This window comes from Corapipo altera, unplaced genomic scaffold, assembly GCF_003945725.1.
Source record: "Corapipo altera isolate COAL_440 unplaced genomic scaffold, ASM394572v1 61411, whole genome shotgun sequence".
Lineage (NCBI taxonomy): Eukaryota > Metazoa > Chordata > Aves > Passeriformes > Pipridae > Corapipo > Corapipo altera.
Window position 1 is genome coordinate 24,595,116 of NW_020884875.1, and position 19,144 is coordinate 24,614,259.

The following is a 19,144-nucleotide window of genomic DNA, read 5'->3' on the forward strand; positions in this document are numbered from 1 at the left end:
TCAATATTCACAGGTGCTATCAAAATCATATTCTCACCTATTCATTATTTCTAAGTTTGAGAGATGCATCCTTTGCCGGAACAAAGATTGTGGCTTAAAGATGACTTCGTTTTTTCCTACTCTTTTCCTACAGACATATTACAAGCTGTTAAATAACACTGCTCTGCTGTCCCATTACTGCTGAATACTATAAGGAGATGCCACAAAAACACAACAGACTGCTTATAGCAGGATCTAAGTTTTTAAAGTAGTGAATTTATGCAAAACCTTAAGCTTATCGCTAACTACATGTTGTAATATTGTCAAGATTTATGTAATGCCAAATAAAAAACCAGACTCATCAAAGACAGGAAAAAAGACGGTTATTTTAGATTTTTGTGCACCCCTGCCCCACATGAGATACCAGTGGAAAGCACAGTTGAGAATAGTGGAATGAACACGGCAGCCCTAGAAAAAAGAAATGTTTGGCACGGTATGGATTGGTGTGTATTGTTCCCCCGGTCTGAGCCTCACAGTTGCTTTAATGCCTCCTCACAGTGCTGCTAGAGGTGTGTGCATCCTCCCTTTCTGAAAACGGCTCTGCTTCCCTATTGTATTAATTAAGGTAAGTCCAGAAATTACATCTCTGCCTGCTTGTTCCACCCGCCCCCAACTTAGAACAATTCTGGCTAAATGTACCAAACAACCCTGCATACATTTCCTTTCAGTGTTACTCTAAGTAGCCAATATTTAAACACTCTATACATTTCAATGCATCCTGAAAATCACTATCATTTGTTTGCTAACCATACTTAAAACTGAAGAATATTTTAATTCCCTCATCACAGACAGAAAAGCAAGCAAGCAACTGAATGGAGCTGAATCAAGCTCCTATAATTAAATTTAAACAAAAACACTGCCTGTAAAAAACAACTTTTGCAGTAATTTTTCAGTCCTCTTACCACTGAGATTATTGCTGCATCCTTGATCAGTCAACCTTCAAAGATTACATATACTGTTCACTGCAACATTTTAAGAGGACATTGCAAAAAAATGCAAAACTCATATGCTTCAATTTACAGGGAAAAAAAGAAAGCTATATTGTCAATTAGTCTACAATGAGAGCTATCAGAGCCAGGCGAGATACTAGTAATTAAGCAGTCTTAAAAGCAAGCTATCCGCTGACAATGCCCTTTCATTCCTTTTTTGTCTACCTTTTTTATCCTTAGAGCTAGGCAAATAAACTGAAAATAATCCAACACGTTAGGTGACTGCAGTGAAGTTTTGTTTCCTAATTATAAATACCATGCCTGTGCTCAGACAAAAGAAATCCCATTGAACTGATGTAAGCTTCTCTCATAAAGAGCTGCAGAATTAAAATACAGCTGCCCTATTTTCAGTAATGAGGTCCTGTGTGCTTTGCTGACTAACATTTACCCTTTTTCTGTCTAAGGTAACTGCAACAATAGAGTCATTAATCAGAAAACCTTCTGCATATCTGTCTCTCAGAGTAAAGCAATGCTTACCTTCTAAAGACTTGAAAAGGCCTTTCTACTGCAAAAACAGTAAAGATGCGTTACTGCTGCACTTCAACATCCCTTGTTCTATAGCAGTTTACTAGGAATACAGATCCTCCACCATTTTCTTGTCACGTGGCCAGTGGTACTGCTAAATAAGGGTGATCACCTGCCTTCACACAGCCGGCTGTGTGAACCAGCAGCTACTGGGCTTTGGTTAAAGGTGCGCCTAAATAAACGCAGAGCTGTGCTTCAGCCATGAAAATGATTTTTTTTTTTTCACATTCCCTGTGGAGCTTTGTCAGAGCATCACCAAATTTGATACAGCAAGTCAGCTGCCAGTACTGAAAGGCTCCCTGCTGTTTAATTTCAGTGCCTGAGGAAAGCTTATGATGAGACTGCATGACAGAAGATCCTATGGATTCAATGCATCTCAACCCTCATTTCTGTTTGCATCGATGGTTATAGAGCACATGCATATTCAGACATGGTTTGCATAATTGTTTTGTTTTGCAATTCAGCAATGGGAATGTAGGTGTAAACTTAAAAAAAACAACCAAACACCAATAACCACCAGTTCAGAAAGCAGGGTGGATTCTGGAAGCATAAACTGTATGTGGAGCAGGAAGCAATGTCCACAGCCTGTGCTTCTGACTGTTTTTCTTAGGGGTGTGCTTGAAGGAAGGACATTTCTTCCTGGGCAGTGCAGTCCCATAGTCTCTTTTTATAAAAGCGTGTTTGGGCTAGGGTCACTAGAAACTCCAGATTTCTTTCCAAATGCAAAAGAGCTTCTAATCCTAATCCCTACAGCAAGAAAATAGACCCTAAACTGGCCTAACTTTCAGCTAGTTTCTCCCTTCACACTGTGCAGATTCTCCTGGAAGATGAGTTACATGAGAACTGGAGATGCTTTCACATCAGACTGCTTGACCATAAACTGTCAAAAAAACCCAAAAGCCTAATCCCATTTTCATTTGTCAGTACAGCTCCATGCACACCTACAGCACAGTGTAAATAACAGTTCAGTAGCTCCCATCTCATTCTTCATGGTAGTAATCCTACAGGAAAAATACCCATCATCTGCAACTGATGTCCTGAGAAGTCAGTCTTGAGATGCTATTTTAAAGGACAAGAAATACCACGCATTTCAAGAAATTAAAAAATGATTGCCGATATGTAAATACATTTCTAAAGAGGACACTGCTGCAGACACGTTATCTGTGATATTTCTGTCACTTAGGTGTACATAAAATTTCCAGTGGTGGGGGTATTTTTAGCACTTTTTCAGCTGGCCAATATTTATTTACTTTAAAAGTCCATACACCCATAAACTGTATCCAGGAAATAGAACTATATAGTATTTATGTGCAACAGAAGTCATTAGTAGCAAGATTATGATGAAGCTATAAAATGAGTAATGTGGCAAAAAATACAGTCTTGTTCCTCCATGCTCAGAATAACATAGAAAACCTTTGAGATTTTAGGACACTTTTGAGGAAACTTCCCTGTCTGACATCCAGAAGCTACTCTGGCAGTCACACTCGCAGCCCTGAGCTGGGACCAGGCCCCTTTGCAGCTACACACCCCACACTAACAGTCAGACCAGGTTTCCTTACCAGCTGGACCCCAGGTTTCCCATGGCAGAATCTCAGATGTCTCAATCCTTAAAATAATCTAATCATGGTGCAACAACAAAATAACAGCTCAAGCTGAGTGTCTACAAGTGGACCCTGAACAAAGGAAACCCTGGGCTTTTATAGCCTCGCAGTCTGTGTGTGCAAAAGCCTGTGGGTCGTCCAGCAGAGTCATTGGCCCCTGCCGTGTCTCTGAGTATCCAGTCACCTGCCAACACTGCAGGTCCCCATGCCCTTTGTCGTGCAAAGGTCGGCACCAGCTCACAGCCTCCTCAACAATTGCTCTGCTGGGACCACTTACCCCACGGAGATTGCTGCCAAAGTGAGGTGTGTGTCAACAGGGTTAAAGTTTCAAAGCTCATTAACACTTTAGGCTGAAATCTAATGTCATTGACCACTGATTGGAATATATTATATACTGAATTAGCTCAGAAAACCATGGGGTTTTTAATAGCGGGGGAGTTTTTCATGTGACCACTAAACCATACAGTCCAGATTTTCTTGCTTTAAGAAAGTGGCTCTATCAGCCCAGCCTCACAATTTAAGTAAAATTTCAGGACCACTAGTGAATAATAGTAAGTAGGGGGTTTTTTTCTTTTAAAATTGTTTTTTGATAACTAAAGTGCTGTTCTTGTCTTAAAAGATTTTTATAAAAGTCTTGGTATTTGGCATGTAAATATTAAAGCTGTTTTAACAAAAATTAGATTATCTGCAAGCAACCCTCTCAGTTGTTGCTCTTTTACTTAGATGTTTGGTTTTAACCTTTAAAGCACAGTCCTTGTTTTAAGCCAAATGTCATGCTTTGTGCTGCCAAGTAGGAGATCTAAGATCAATTCCCATTTCAAGTCCATAATCTCGTAGTTCAGCAGGAGCTACAAGCATCACTGAAGCAGCATGCCTAGTCCCCAGAGTGCCTGGAACTGTCTTCCAGCAAATCTGGCCAATTAATAAACAATCTTGACGGGAGTGAAAGATGACAGCCCCACAGGTATGCAAGGAAAAAAGGAAACAAAGGCAACTAAAGGGAAGTAATGTTACTTTACCTTTTCCTACAACAGATTTTCAATCCTGTAGGCTTGCTATATATAGCATCCTGCTTTGCCCATAAAAGTACAAGGCAAACCTGGGCTCCCCAGTTCATTGCTTTATTCTAATTTTGTCATGACAGAACAGACATTTTGAGAAAATATTGAGTGAAACCTTTGGTCACTGGGGTCAATGTGAATTTTTTTCCTTTGTTCTGGTCTGTCAGTATTTCAGTTCAGTACTGGACACTGATATTGACTTGAATCATTAATGGCTTAGAGATTTATTTGCATTTGGCTAAATCACAGAGAGAGCAGAGTAGTTTCAATCTTGTAATAGCCACAAATTTTTATTCCATTACATTTAATTGTCTTTATTCACTAGCAAACAGAGGCAACATGATGAAAACAGGCTTGTCTATTAAAATTTTACTGGACTGCTTCCACTGCTGGGCAATTCTAATAGCCAGCAGTACAGCAATGGTCACAGAGAGACATTTTGGAAAGAGGCAGTGGAAGAACTATCTTTTCAAAAACTCATTATATATAAGTGAGCAGAAGAGAATGATTCCTGCTTCTTTGACAAAATGTTATCAGAAAGATAAATGAAGCTTTCTGTTGAAGGTTTATTCTACTGGATTAAAAACTTCTAGGGAAATCATCTTCTGCTCAGTTTTGCCACCAGTTTTCAAAGCTCTCCCCCAAACCTTCCAAATACCAGTGTTCTTATTTCTACTGTTTTGCTTCTTGTTCCTAAAGTCAATATATCTTGTTCCTAAAGTCAATATATCATTTCATAGTATCTCCTTCAGGTCTTTCTAACTGTTCCTGCTAAGGAAAAGGATAATCCTTCCCTACAACAAAAGTAAAAGCAAGAATGATCTAGTATACACAACCACTAAAATACTCTGAGAAATGTGCTGGTGGGTAACAGCCAGCATAGTCATCTGCAGTTTCTCCTTCTGCCTCCTGACCACTGCATCACCACCAAGCTTCATACAGCTCTGTAAGACAAGACAGCTTCTATCAGGAAGCAAATTACCTCCAGTCTTCATAAATTCTACTGCTGCTGCACCTCCAGCCAGCAGCAGCAAAGTATGTTATCCTGCCTACCCAGCATTTATACAGTGCTCCATAAATTCTTCCTTTTTAAAGAAGCTGCTCACATATGCAAAGCTATTTTCTTTCTGGAAAGACTGACATTAGTAATGTCCTCTCAAATATTTTTGTACTTTTTTATGAGACCAAAGAAACCTCTCTAGTTTATTACTTCTGATGTTTGTGTATTTCTGAGAAAGGTTCATATCTTTTCTTCAGTGTTTTAATGCTAGCAAGCATCCTTCTTCTTCTCTTGCTCATGCTGCTTTTCGTTGCAGAAGAAAAGCAGGACAGGATGGAAGAACTTTACCTCCAGTCAGAGACTTCCTCAAAACTGACCTTAACAGCCTAGAGAGAGTCTTCTGTTTGACAATGGGATGAAGGGGGCAGTGACTACCAGACATGGAAATTTTAATGCATTTCATTCTAATTTTTGTTTAAGCTTTCCGTTTCAAAATTTCAATTCCCATTGAAATTTTTCTTAGGCAAAATGACAGACACTTTCTGGGTGAAAGCAGAAAATACTGCAAACTGTATCCTTCACTGACCCTTATTCCACAACTAAAGAAACCTACTTCAGCCCAATATGCAAGTAGGAACTTCATTATTTTTTTTACTAAACAGGGACATATGGATAGAAGAGGGCTTAGAAGACAGTTACTGAGTAAATGCCTCTGTAAACTTTGGACTACTAATTCAGTTGTTTATTGGCTGGGTTTGAGTACAAATGATGAGGGTTTTTTATTCTTCAAAGATGATAGAATCATAGAATGGTTTGGGTTGGAAGGGACCTTAAAGATCATCTAGTTCCAAACTCCCTACCATGGGCAGGGACACCTCCCACTGGACCAGCTTGTTCAAAGCTCCATATAGCCTGGTCTTGAACACTTCCAGGGATGGAACATCTACAGCTTATTCTGGGCTGTCTTCCAGTGCCTCACCACCTTCACACTAAAGAGTTTCTTTACATCCTCCTTTGATGTATATCTGTGGTAGACTCAGAGCCTCAAACCAGCACCATCAGGTGCCATCCAGAAATTCTATTGCAGTAATAAGAGAAATCTTAGTTTCTTCTCTTATGTGATGACACCAGTGTTTCTAACCTCCCATGCTAACCTCCCATAGGCTGGCATCTCTGCTGTATCACATTGTTTTAAACTTTGTTGGCCAAGAACAGCAGTTCATTTCAGACTTAAAAACTGCACACTGACTTATATTTTGAGAATGAATTTGTAGTTTTAAAACTGTCAGTGAAATGCATTAGAAAGCACTTCTAATTACACACTTCTACTATGTCAGTTGCTGGTTTTTCAGCTGTTTATGTAAGAGGTTTAATGAAATGGGTATATCATCTAGAAATAATGATTCCTGTGTGTTTCATCATAATGTTTTTTTGTGTTTGTTTTCATTTAAAAAAAAATCAGGGCCTCTGTGATCATGATGTGGGCATGCATAGGGACATCTGCATGTGTCTCTGCTATTTCCTAAAAATTTTTTCCTAAAAATTATCTAGCTGACCAAAGACATAAGCTCATTAGAAGTTTATTGAACATCACCAACCACGCATAGGGGAAATGGAGGGGCAAACAGCACCATAAAAGCAATCTCTATTGCATAAGAAATCTTCATACAAGAGAATTAAGTAAATACTTTTAATAGCATTAATGCTGGAAAAAACTTCCATTACATTTTACACCTTATCAATAAAAAAAGTCTAACAAGAAAACATAAACCCAAAGGAAAGTAGATTTTACTGGTTCCATGCTTCCACAAGTAACTGTTAATGTGGAAGCTGAATAACTTCCTTGCTTTTCTTTACTTCTTTGAGCTTCAGTATCACTAATGTAAAGGACAGAATGAACCACTGCTACCTACTGAAAAGGCATTTGATAATAGTAATTTCTAAATGAGATAAGAAAAAGACTGAACTGGAAGCTGTAGTGACCATATATATTCTATATTCTATCTAATCTTAATAAAATGTGAACTGTTTGGGGTGGGGTGAGGTGTAGCAAAAAGCTGTGCTTTTCTATCACAGATTATCTGTATATGCTGTTATCAGGGTTATACTGTCATACACAGGAATGCCAGGTTTAAGGAATAAAAAAGCCTACTGCTAAAACTGCAAAATTGTTAGGGAAAATTTTTTAAAAAGTAAAGTCTAAAATAAAATGCAAGACAATTAAAACCTGATAATATAAGTTGTGGATGTGATGTGTATTCTACACTGAACTGGCAAGTGCTTTGAAGAAACTTGGGAAAAAAAGTAAAAAGTAACTCTTGCATTTCACACAAACAGTATATTTCCACACGTTCCAAACCACATGCTTTTGGGTAAGTGCAGTTAGAAACCTAGTTTTATTTGTACTGGGAAATTCCATTTCCTCCTCATGAGAGTTTCCCTGTATAGACACAATGCCAGGTTGCTCCATTGTGAAACTGCAACACATCAGTTGCAGATGCCCAGGAGAAAGGAGGTCAGACTTCCACACTTGCATCTCTGGCACTGCCTTAGAAGTCTACTATAGTAGTTACAACCTTCTGGTTGTAAAAGAAGAGAAGTCAACAACAGAGGCATCCTCTCCAATATCTTACAATAAATTGAGTCAAGAGGGCCACCTCTCTCTCCATCTGGTGACAGAGCAGAGAGACACCTGGCAGCAGTAATGCTGTCAGCACAGAAGCTGCATGTCCACCCAAAGGCAGGTCCATATATACTCAAACTGCCTCAATTGCCAGTTCAGTTCAAACAGTTGGAAATGCTGCTCTGACCTGACTACAGCTTGAAAATAATGACAAAGACCACAACTTTCCCTCATGCTTTTCTTTCCTCTGTAAGCACCACCATTTTCTGACTCTGGGCCTTCACTCCCTTCTATCTTCCTTCCCAGCAGTTTTGCATTAGGCAGAGATAGTACTTCACTTTGATCCCTCCATAATCTCATCATTGGTTTTGTATCTGGGCTGGCAGTATCACTGGTACCTGGTTTTGGCCTGTGTTCCCTGGCTACATCTGTTTTAGATTTAAAGGTAGGTTACGCAGTCTATGGGACTTCACAGAAGGAAGACAGACTTATTCCTGCAAGGAAGCGGCCTTCAAAACAATTGCAAAACAATCCTAATTTGCTTTATATGAAGCAACCAAGAATTGAGAATCTGTTTTTAGAAAGGGAGAAATACAGTGATACCTAAATAAGGTAAATATAATGTGTACTTTTGACTTGAAAGTCTTGCCATCTATTCATAATGGCTTACACTTCAATAACATAGATAACAAACAACAGAAGACTTTCAAAAGAAAACAGGTTGATTTTTCCTTACTCTGACTTTTGACTCAGTTCTCCGCCTCTGTTGAGAAGAACCGTTTCCTCCTTCATTTCTTGTTCTGTTGCTACGTTATTTCCAAGTTTCTGGTGAGAATTTGCTTCCCATGCACCATCACCACCAACTGCTTGCAAAACACGTGTTCCTGCAATGCCTGAACTCTCATCCTCAAGAGTCAGACTATCTGAAGGAGAACAGACTTCATGTTCAAAACATTTCTGAAGGAGAGTTTCTACCCGAAATTCTGTCCAAGTGTCAAGAATCAATTCCTGTGCTACAACAGCTGCCAGTTCTTCACCAGGATGTTCAGACACTGATTTTGGCATCTCTGACTTGGCAGAAATTTCTTCAGGTGGTATGTCACTTACTTCATTTTGGCCCAATATAATCCAGCCCTCATCTTGCGCACAGCTTTCCTGTGATCTCCTTTCACCATCCAGCTTTTGAGGCACAACAGAAGAACTTTTCTCTTCTAAGTGACTAGAGTCCCACGGAGACCCACAAACAGGGTGATCTTTGCTTTCATTTGTAATGGAGATTGGCTGAAAGGTATCCAAGGAGCCCGGTAAAAAGCCTTCATGAGATTCTTTTTGTTCAGCTACATTAGCTTCTTGAACTGCAAAATTACTTTTGCTTCTTTTAAGGTTTTTTTTCGTTGAAGGTGTATTTTCTTCCTCAGTAACAAGGATGTAATCCGTCTCCAATGAAGCTGGATCTTGGAGCACCTGCATTCTCACATCTTCCTTACCCTCTGTACTTTTCAGTTCAGGGCTTTCAGAGGAATTTCTCAGCTTATTCTCTTTACAAAGTAGAGAATCAGTGCCAGCTTCTAAAAGAACAGGCAAACAGAAACTCCTTTTAGTTTTTGAATTACTGTTTTAGTCACCATGATTTCCTTAAATCAGTACAGTGAGATAAAGCTCCTCACAGTTTGCTTTGCTCTGTTAATGTGTACTTGAATTTTATAACTTCATTACCATCATCGTTATTAAAGATTATACATTAACATTGCAATCATTCCTAAGGGACAAATTATTCAGTGTCCCATATGCTAGGCCCTGTACAAACAACAGAAATGGTATTCCTACTTCAATGTTTAAAAGCTTCAGAAATGTCTGAGAGAGTGGCAATAGAGGTCTTCCCACAGTACAGTTTTGTACATCAGGGAGATACAAAAACTCCAAACTTCACTCAAAGCCTCCTCATTAAGCAGTAATACTCCAAACACTTCTTCCTTTCTGTGTCCCATGGATTTGCCCTGGAAAGCATGTTTTCTTACCATTGGGTGATCTTCTATCTCCATCTGGCGGTGAGTTTGGATCGGTTGTTTCTGCTTCAGATTTTCCTGGTGAAATATCAGAATCTCCTGGAGTTACTACAGACCTGGAGAGTAAAGGTACTGAGATATGATTTTCCTGAAGGCACTCTATGGATGTTTCAGACACCTGATCTTTAACACTGCTGTCTTTGGTCATTAGGATGCCTTCTGCACTCTCTGGAGGTGCTGGCAGTGGTAAAGGTTTTTCCAAAGAAACACTGTCATAAAATGGCTGCTGTAACAAGAGCTCACCCTCTGCACGCTCTCTGCTGCCAAAGGATTCAGCATCAAAAGATGCAGAGGATGGTGGATTACACACCACTGGTGACTGAATACCGGGCATTTCTTTAAACACAGGAACATTATTTTCAAGTACAGTTTCATATGCTTTTGTTGTGTCCTTAAACAGTTGATTACTTGAATCAGAATCATGACATTCACTACTATCAGGTAAAAAGGATTTGAGAAAGAGTATCTCTTTATCCTTTGATTCCCCTTCTGCTGCTTCACTGCCTAGTACTGCCAGTGTGTTCATTCCACCATATGTTTCTGCCAGGACATTAGTCACTGATGTGTTTCTGATGTTATGTTCTACTCCTGTCTCAGATTCATCCATACATTCTTCTGACATGTCTAGCTCATTACCAGTTATTGCTGTATGGTCAATATGCGAATATTTTACAACTTCAGCCAAGGCACTAATTTCTTTTAAGCTCTTTTCTTCTCTATCTGGTTGAATTAAATCACTGGAAAACAAATGCATTTGGGAGGTTGCTATTTGATCTGTGTCAGTTGGTGTTCCTTGATGGCTTGCATGAGGGAAACTTTCATGGAACATGTCTTTCTGATCTAAGGATGTCACTTCTATAACTTCACTGGCAATTTCTGTCAACTCAGCTGGGTCAATAACCAGTTCATTTTCTAGACCATATTCTTCCAAAGTTGCAAATTCAGGAGGCTCCTGAGTATTAGAAGAGATGAGGTGATAGAATTCATTGGTCTTTCCTGGTTCATAGTCCTGGAGGCTACCACTTTCAGAGTGCATCTCCACCTTCTGCATTACTAACTGATGTTTTGAATCAAAATCTACCTCTTTACTCATATTTGACCATGTGTGAATTGACTGACTGTTCTTGTCCTCAGGATCCACCACAATCTGAGAAGATGGGATAGAGGCATGCTTAACTCCATACTCCTGGCACACATCAGGACTATTTGAAGACTCTGAACTATTGTCTTGGTTACAGCTTAAAATATCAGGATTTTCACCATCTGGTTTCAAAGTGACAACCTGCTCTGCATTAATCCACAGGTCAGGTTCCACTGAAAACAGTTGATTACTTTCTTGTGTGTTATCCTGTAAAATATCTGGGATAAGTGCAGTTTGGGGAACTAATATATTCCACCCTGAACTTGACTTTTCTGCCATTTCAAAAGATAAGTCTTCTACGGTGAAAGCATCTGACAGGGAGTTGTGCACATTTAATCTTTCATAGGTGTCCTGCTGCTGTTCTTGAGGAATGAGACTTACATTTCCCTCATTGTCTTTTGGTAGATCCAGTACAGTAATTGCTTGAACTGATGTATTTGGTATAGCTTGTTCCCCATCTGCAAAAGAATTCTGTGGAGCCAGTTGATTTTCCTTATCTGTAGAAAACAACTGCTCTATCACGGCCCCTTCTTCTTTATCCAGTATGAAAGAATCAAATTGTTTGAACTGTACAATGTCTTGATTTATCTGACTACCAGGACTATTGATAGGATGTACTAGTCTTTCATTTTCTTTTTCACCAGAGTACAGGGGAGCAGGCTGATTTCCATCATTATCTGCTTTAGTCAAATCTGCTTGTGTTAAATCTTCACCTTGGGAAGGTGAACCACACGAGTCCTCCTTACTGTTTGTTAACTGGTTTGTTTCAGAGTGACTTGAAACAGAATACTGATCTTCCAATTGCTTTTCTTTACAAGGTTGTAAATTCCACCATTCTGAACTGTTATCTGGAAAACCAAATGTTCCTACTATGGATTTTGGATCAGTTCGTAAATCAGCTTCCAACGACATACTCCACATAGCCACAGGTTTTGAAGAGTACTCTTCTTTATCACCAACAGCAAAAGTTGGTGTTGCATCCTCATTCATTTGATACAAATATGTGTCTTCTCTACTACCTGTTTTTTCATTGAAAATACTTCTCTGAGTTTTTTTCTGAAGTGTTTCACAGTGGCCTAAATATTCAAAAGTCTTGTGATGCTCAATAGAGTCAATAGTCACATCCTCCTGGAGTACCTTCCTGGCTTTAATTGTTTCAGAATTTTCATTGAAGATGCCTACCTGGGCCTCCTCTCTCACTCGAGTCTTTGCACCTAAACTGTCTTCATTTGCTTCAGTACTTGTTGCATTTGACTGAACATAATCCTCTCCAATTTCAGATGCTTTATGCTGTTTGTTTTCACACAATGAATCTTCATGAATCACTTCTGGACATGCCTCTGAATTCTCTGAAACCTCATTTATGTCGGGACTTGATAAAGAAGATACAGTATCAACATCTACATGGGCATTCCAAAAATCTAAGCTTTTAGGAACTTGGTTATGTTCAGCACTTGTTTCAAATCCTTCTTCACATTCATTCTGAAATTCATTCCTTTTACAAGAATCTTCAAGATTTTTATTATTTTTAATCTCCCACATGTCTCTACTTCCTTTGTGATGACTGGCAGCTGGAAGGTCTCCCCACACATTCACAGATGTATCACTCAAATCAGGACTTGTTCCACAAGAGTGTGCATAATCATTTATTGAATTACTCCACACGCTGTCTTCTTCCAAATAACTTTTGATCTGTATATCCTTTGAAAGGCTACTTGTGGTATTTGCCATTTCAAGGACTTCACTTGCCTCAGGACTTGTTCCAGGAGATTGCAAATCTTCACATGGCTCTGAATTCCAAGCAGTTTGAGGAAAACTGTCACTAAGCACTGCACATGGCTCTTCACAAAGAGTATTATCAGGTTCTAAATTTTCAGAGTTTTCATTTCTCCCAGAACCTATTTCACGTAAAAATGAATTCTCCATCACAGACATATGTGTAATGTCAGGAACAGTGACATATGCAGAAGGACTTCTCCTAAACTTATCCACGAAAGAATTTTCATCATTTCCCTTCAGTTCTGAGCTACTTGTGAAAGATACTAACTCAGAATTACAAATGCCTAGAGGCTTAGGAGCCACTTCATGTAAGCCTTCTTTCTCTTCTCCCAGAGCTTCCTGTGGTTCATTCACTGAAAGAATTGGTGTGCCTATTCCACAACCATTCTTTCCAGAGTCATTCCAGATGTCTGAGGTTCCAGGCACTGTAGAATAACTATTTTCAGGATTATCACTACCCCTATCAGAACTTTCAGAGATACTTTGCATCTGGGGACTTGTTGCATCCTCTGTTACTGTAGCCTCTTTTTCAGCTCTCTCGGAAAGCAGCTGTGACATTTCACTGTAACTGTAATTTTGTGGTGTGGCATCATCAAAAGATTCATAATTTCTGCCTTCTTCAGAAGCACTTGAAGAAGATTCTACATTATTCTGCAACAAGTCTTTCCTCTCTTCCTGACTAATTGGATTGCTTTGATTGGAAAATGACTCATTCTCTGTGACTAACAATTCCAAACTAACACTATTCCTCATTTTTTCTGGGGAGGTGGAAACTTCAGTTGACCCATTTTCTTCCAAATCTGCTTTACATGAAGGTTCACTGTCCTCTTGCACTGCTTTATTACAAATGTCACTAATCATCTGCGGTTCACTTATCTCATGTGTCTTCTTACATTCTTTTCCTTCCTGAGAGATGACAACGGCATTGTTCCAGGCTTCCTTACAACCCTGTTCACTCTGTAAACTCCATGAGTTCAGCTGCTGCACTGAAACCTGACTATCCAGCTCTCTGTCAACACCAGCAGTGTTCTGTGCTGCCTTCTTACTAAGCATCTCATTCCCTAAGTCACATATTTTCAGATCTAAACTATTCCCAGTGCCCAAGGTTGTCACAGATGTGTCTGTGTCTTCTACAGGAACACTGTCCACTGTTTCTCTGTTGTCAGCTGCCATCTGTCTAGTATTTAATTCATTCTGTGGTGGTGATAAGTCATTTACTGTTTGACTATATGCCAGTCCTAGTCTTCTGTTTTCAGATACAGAAAAATTATTTTCACTGGTATGTATCCCAGTTGAAAAACACAGATTATCTGTTTGTTCTGAATTAAGAAGAGGTTTAGCAGTAATTTCAGAATTTCTTTCTTGTAACTGGGTGACATTATTTAGGGGAGTGTTCCAGTTATCTGTGTTTCTGGTGCTTGAAAAAGGCACATTGCTAGGAGATGATGGTTCCTTACTTGCTTTCTCAAGTACTTTTGGCTCAGCCAAATATGGGTTCATCAATTTACCAGTAACTGTTTCTTCATCAAAATCTCTGTCCTCATTTTCTCTTCCATCTTCCACATATGTAGGTGATACATATGAATCAGACGTTGAATAATTGGTGTCTAATGGAGAAACAACTAAATCTTCCCCCATATTTGAAGAACTAAGATCTAAGTTTTTATACAAAAAGGAATTCTCCCATGGCACCACTACTTCTGTTACTTCCTTCCTGATGTTTTTATCGTACATGTTCCAGGTATCTATATTTTCAAATTGTTTTGGTCTATGTTTAGGGTCACCAAATAAATTTTTTTCCCCTGTTTCCAGCCTGGAATTATTTTGCATATTATTGAAAACAGACTCTGTACTTTCAGATTTTCCATATTCTTCTACTGCGTAATATCTTCCCTTATCCCAGGCTTCTAGATTTTCAGTCTCATTGTCCACTGTGATTTCTGAAGAATCTGATAAACTAGTTTTTGATATGGCCCATTCCTCAGGAACATTCACTGATTTTTTTTCTCTATGCAGTTTGGGCACGTTCCATACATTTTTTGAGCATCTAGCAGCATCTTCTTCATCAAACTTGGTCCAGATTTCATAAGAGCCTCCAGCTAGCAGACTACCTTTTCCTTCATCACTACACCATGCATCTGACATCATAGGTGTTGGCTGACTGACCTTCCACAGGTCAGTAAATCTCTCCAGTTCTTGCTTTGTCTCATCTAAAGAAGCAGTTTGCAAATGTGGATGTTCGCTGTTTTTCTCTTGATTCTCATGGTTCCAATTATCTTGTTTAAACTGTTTATTCCACGGACCTGCTCTCATGTATTCCATTTGCTTTGGCTGGTTTTGGAGGAACATAGAATCTGAGGCTCTTCTATCAATATGTTCTCGTAGCAAGGGACTTTCTTTAGAATCTTTCCATAAGACAGGACTCTGAAATACAGATTGCTGCTCACTTGAACTCCATGCATCAGCATTTCTGGACTCTAGGTCAAAAGCATCCCACCAGTTTCCATATTTAACACAAGACTGAGAATAATTTGTGCCATCTATTTCATTTATTTTTTTAATAACATCTTGCGGGAAAATTAAAGGCTGTCCATTATCTAATGGTGACATTTCTACAAGACTGTTCATAGGAGTGGGTGGAATTCTTGAATCAGCAGATTTCAACATTTCTGGTGAAAAAGAATCACCTTCAACTAAATTAATCAAACCTGAAGTTTTCTGACACATTTCTCCTGGATTCTCATCAAATTCAGCCAAATTGTCATCCTCATTTTTTGTCATAAGTAAACCAGTTGAATAATTTGCTGTATCATTTTCTAACAGGTTTGCCTCATCAAGTTCTTTCTGCACAGTGAGCCGATGCCCTTCTGACAAATCACTATTAAGGAAATAGTCATCTTCTGGGGAACAATCAACAGAATGAGAAGATGACTCAGATGGAGCTGTAACCACAGATGCTAGATCAAAATTGAAAAGATCAAAGTTATCGCTGTTGTTTCCTGATTGAGGCTTTTGTTCTTCAGCTATTGCTCCTTCAGGAATAGGGCTATAGGAATCAAAGCCAAGCAGAAGATTGTGATGGGAAGCAGCACCTTCTGCAACAGGGCTATCATCACTAAGGAAAACAGAACTCTCCTTGGAAGACCGGCTGCTTCTAATGGTAGCCAATCCACTGTCTGGACTCACAAGGTCTACATTAACATCAATGTGGGCTTGCATAGATCCATTTAGGTCTTGAGGATTTTCTATAAAATTGGCAGAACTGGGCTGTGGTTCTACATCAGAACCGTACAACTCCATAATACCAGAAGATCCTTGTGAAAGTGGAGCACTTCCAGCAACAGCTTCAGTAGAAGAAGTTCTACTGTTCGATACCATTTCTGGTTGCCTTCTATTTATAACTTCCTTAACTAGAAGAAAAATTTGATCACAGGTAACCAAAGAATTTTCTTGATGATAAATGAGAATTTGGTCACATTCACATTCTAGAGGATCCAGCTCCAAACAAGGATTCTGACATTCTTCTAATTCACAGCAGATCTGTTGAAAAATAGGATATTTCAGAAGTCATTTCAATCATGGACATAAGGGCACATATTGACTACTTCACCACATAACACAGCTATACCTATCTCTTCCTATTAACCTATTTCTTGGTCATTTTGCTGCAGCATCCTTATTATAATCCCTAAATAGATGAAGTATTAGAATATGGGTTCTACAGACAAAATATGGGTTATAGAATTGGTCAAAAATTATACCATTGACTTTCCAGTTCACTTCTTGTTATAACAGAAAATCCAAATAAATGTTTTCTGCCTTAATAACTCTGAGTAACATAGGTAAAGGTACACTAGAAATGTATTTCCAGAATGGGATAGTGTATTCATAAAATAAATGCATTTATATTGACCTTGAAAACAATGGAGTCATTTAACCACCTATCCCTAAAATTAGAACTTTTTTCAAGACTACGAAACAGGTGCAAAAAGTTGCCACTGAGATGGTTTCTTCCATCTGGGGATAAATATATATTAAAAAAAAAAGGACAGCACCTAGCTTTGGATAAATGAACATCCTAGTAAGAATTTGGTTTCATTTCAGAACTTGAATTCTTTAGGAATAACATACACATATATGAGTTCTGGTCATTACTATTTACAATTTCTTTATCCCTCATTACCAAAGACCCATTTGCATTGATCACAATACAAACCCAAGCCAAAAGTAATGGGGAAAAGAAAAAGAACATTTTAGCTGAACTGAGAAATCTTATTTCTTTTGATATTTCTTATAACCACACACTTTTTTATCTTTAGCTTGGTCGGAAGCAATAATAAATATCACAGTCTTTAATTTTGTATCATATAAATAATGCAGCCATTTTAAATAGCTGCTCAGTTGCTGGCCAACTGTTGCTACTTTTTGACCTCAATTAATCAACACCATATATATTTTTTAAAAAAAAAATGTTTTTCCCAAGAAAAACATTATCTGATTTGTTTCCAGGAACTTACTTGATTGCTTAGCTCTACATTTTCCGAGTACACTGCTATTTGTTGTTTTGTTTGCTTCTTCTCTGACAAACAGTTGGCCAAAATGACAAGTACATCGAACCTGTATTTATCTATGAATGCTTTCAGGTCACCAACAAGACTCCGGTGTAACACGCAGTCCTGAAATACAGTAAGAAATTAAAAGAAATGTCAGCATCTTTTCCTTGTTCTTTTCATCCAAATCTGTGGTAAAAACAGCAAGAAATGTTAATAAGCATCAGCATCTGTAACAGGCAAAGGAATTCCATTCCCTCTGTCAAAACAACTACGTGCCCCCAAAAAAATCAAGAACCCATCTCACAGCACAGTAATGGACAATTATTTCTGAAGATCACTAAAATACTAAATGCAGGTTTTGTCTTTTTGAAATTGCTGGTGAAACATAATCCCTACTTTTTCCTGCTATTTGCTTTTGCAAGGTTGCTTGAAAGTACTTCAAGATCAAGACTAGTGTATCCCCATGATCAAGAAATCAGGCAAAGGGGCAAGAGACCTGCATGGATGAGCAGGGAGCTCCTAGTAAATCTCAAATGCAGGAAAGAAATTCATGGGATGTGGAAAAAGGAACATACTACATGGGAGGACTACAGAAACACCATCAGAATATGCAGGGATACAAAAGGAAGGCCAAGACCCTCTTGGAATTGAGTCTGGCAAAAGACATCAAAGCCAACAAGAAGGGTTTCTACAAGTACATCAACAGCAAAAGGAAGATTAGGGAAATTGTGGAGCTGCTGCTGAATAAGATGGATGTCCTGGTAACAGAAGACACAAAGAAGGCAGAATTACTGAATGCCTTCTTTGCCTCAGTCTTTACTGATGAGACTGGCCCTCAGGAACCCCAGATTTTGGAGGAAAGAGAAGAAGGCTGGAGAAAGGAAGACTTCCCCTTGGTTTCAGAGGGCTGGGTTAGAGATTGGCAAGGCAGATTTAACACCATAAATCCACGGGCCCTGATGGGATGCACCCACAGGTGCTGAGGGATCTGGCAGATGTTATTTGCTCTGCTACTCTTCATCATCTTTGAAAAACTGTGGAGAACAGGAGAGGTGCCTGATGACTGGAGAAAAGCCAGTGTTACTCCCATCTTCAAAAAGGGCAAGAAGGAGGACCCAGGAAACTATGGGCCAGTCAGTCTTACTCCAGTCCCTGGAAAGCTGATGGAACAGATCATTCTGGAGGTCATCACCAAGCTTGTGGAAGACAAAAAGGTCATTGGTAGTAGTCAGCATGGACTCACCAACGGGAAATCCTACTTTACCAATCTGATACCTTCTGTGATGGCATGGCAGGATGGGTCGACAAGGGCACGTTGTCTACCTTGACTTCAGTGAGGCTTTTGACACTCCTCCCACAACATCCTCTTAGGTAAGCTCAGGCAGGACATGTGGGTTAGGTGAATGGACAGCGAGGTGGATCAAGAAATGGCTAAATGGCAGAGCTCAGAGGGTTGTGATCAGCAGAGCAGAATCCAGCTGGAGGCCTGTAGTCAGTGGCATTTCCCAGGGATCAGTACTGGATCCAGACTTATTTAACCTGTTTATTAACAACCTGAACGAAGAGATAGAATGTACCCTCAGCAATTTTGCTAATGATACAAAGCAGGGGGAAGCAGCTGATACACCTGAAGGCTGTGCTGCCATTCAGTGGGACCTTTATGGGCTGAATATTTGGGTGGAGAGAAACCTAATGAGGTTCAACAAGGGCAACTGTAGGGTCCTGCACCTGGGGAGGAATAACCCCAAGTACCAGTGCAGCTGGGGA

General features: G+C 39.2%; 1 protein-coding gene across 6 annotated transcripts in view; it reads right to left on the reverse strand.

The window, feature by feature from the left end:
* The window catches only part of PRUNE2 (prune homolog 2 with BCH domain), a 148,803-nt gene that overhangs the window by 41,020 nt on the left and 88,639 nt on the right, over positions 1 to 19,144 (reverse strand). For all 6 annotated transcript variants that reach the window (XM_027634605.1, XM_027634607.1, XM_027634606.1 and 3 more), the window contains exons 7-9: positions 17,342 to 17,500; positions 9,857 to 16,364; positions 8,575 to 9,406 (exon numbers count right to left, since the gene is read on the reverse strand). In XM_027634605.1, the coding sequence (XP_027490406.1) occupies positions 8,575 to 9,406; positions 9,857 to 16,364; positions 17,342 to 17,500 (7,499 nt within the window). The remainder of the gene's footprint in view (positions 1 to 8,574; positions 9,407 to 9,856; positions 16,365 to 17,341; positions 17,501 to 19,144) is intronic.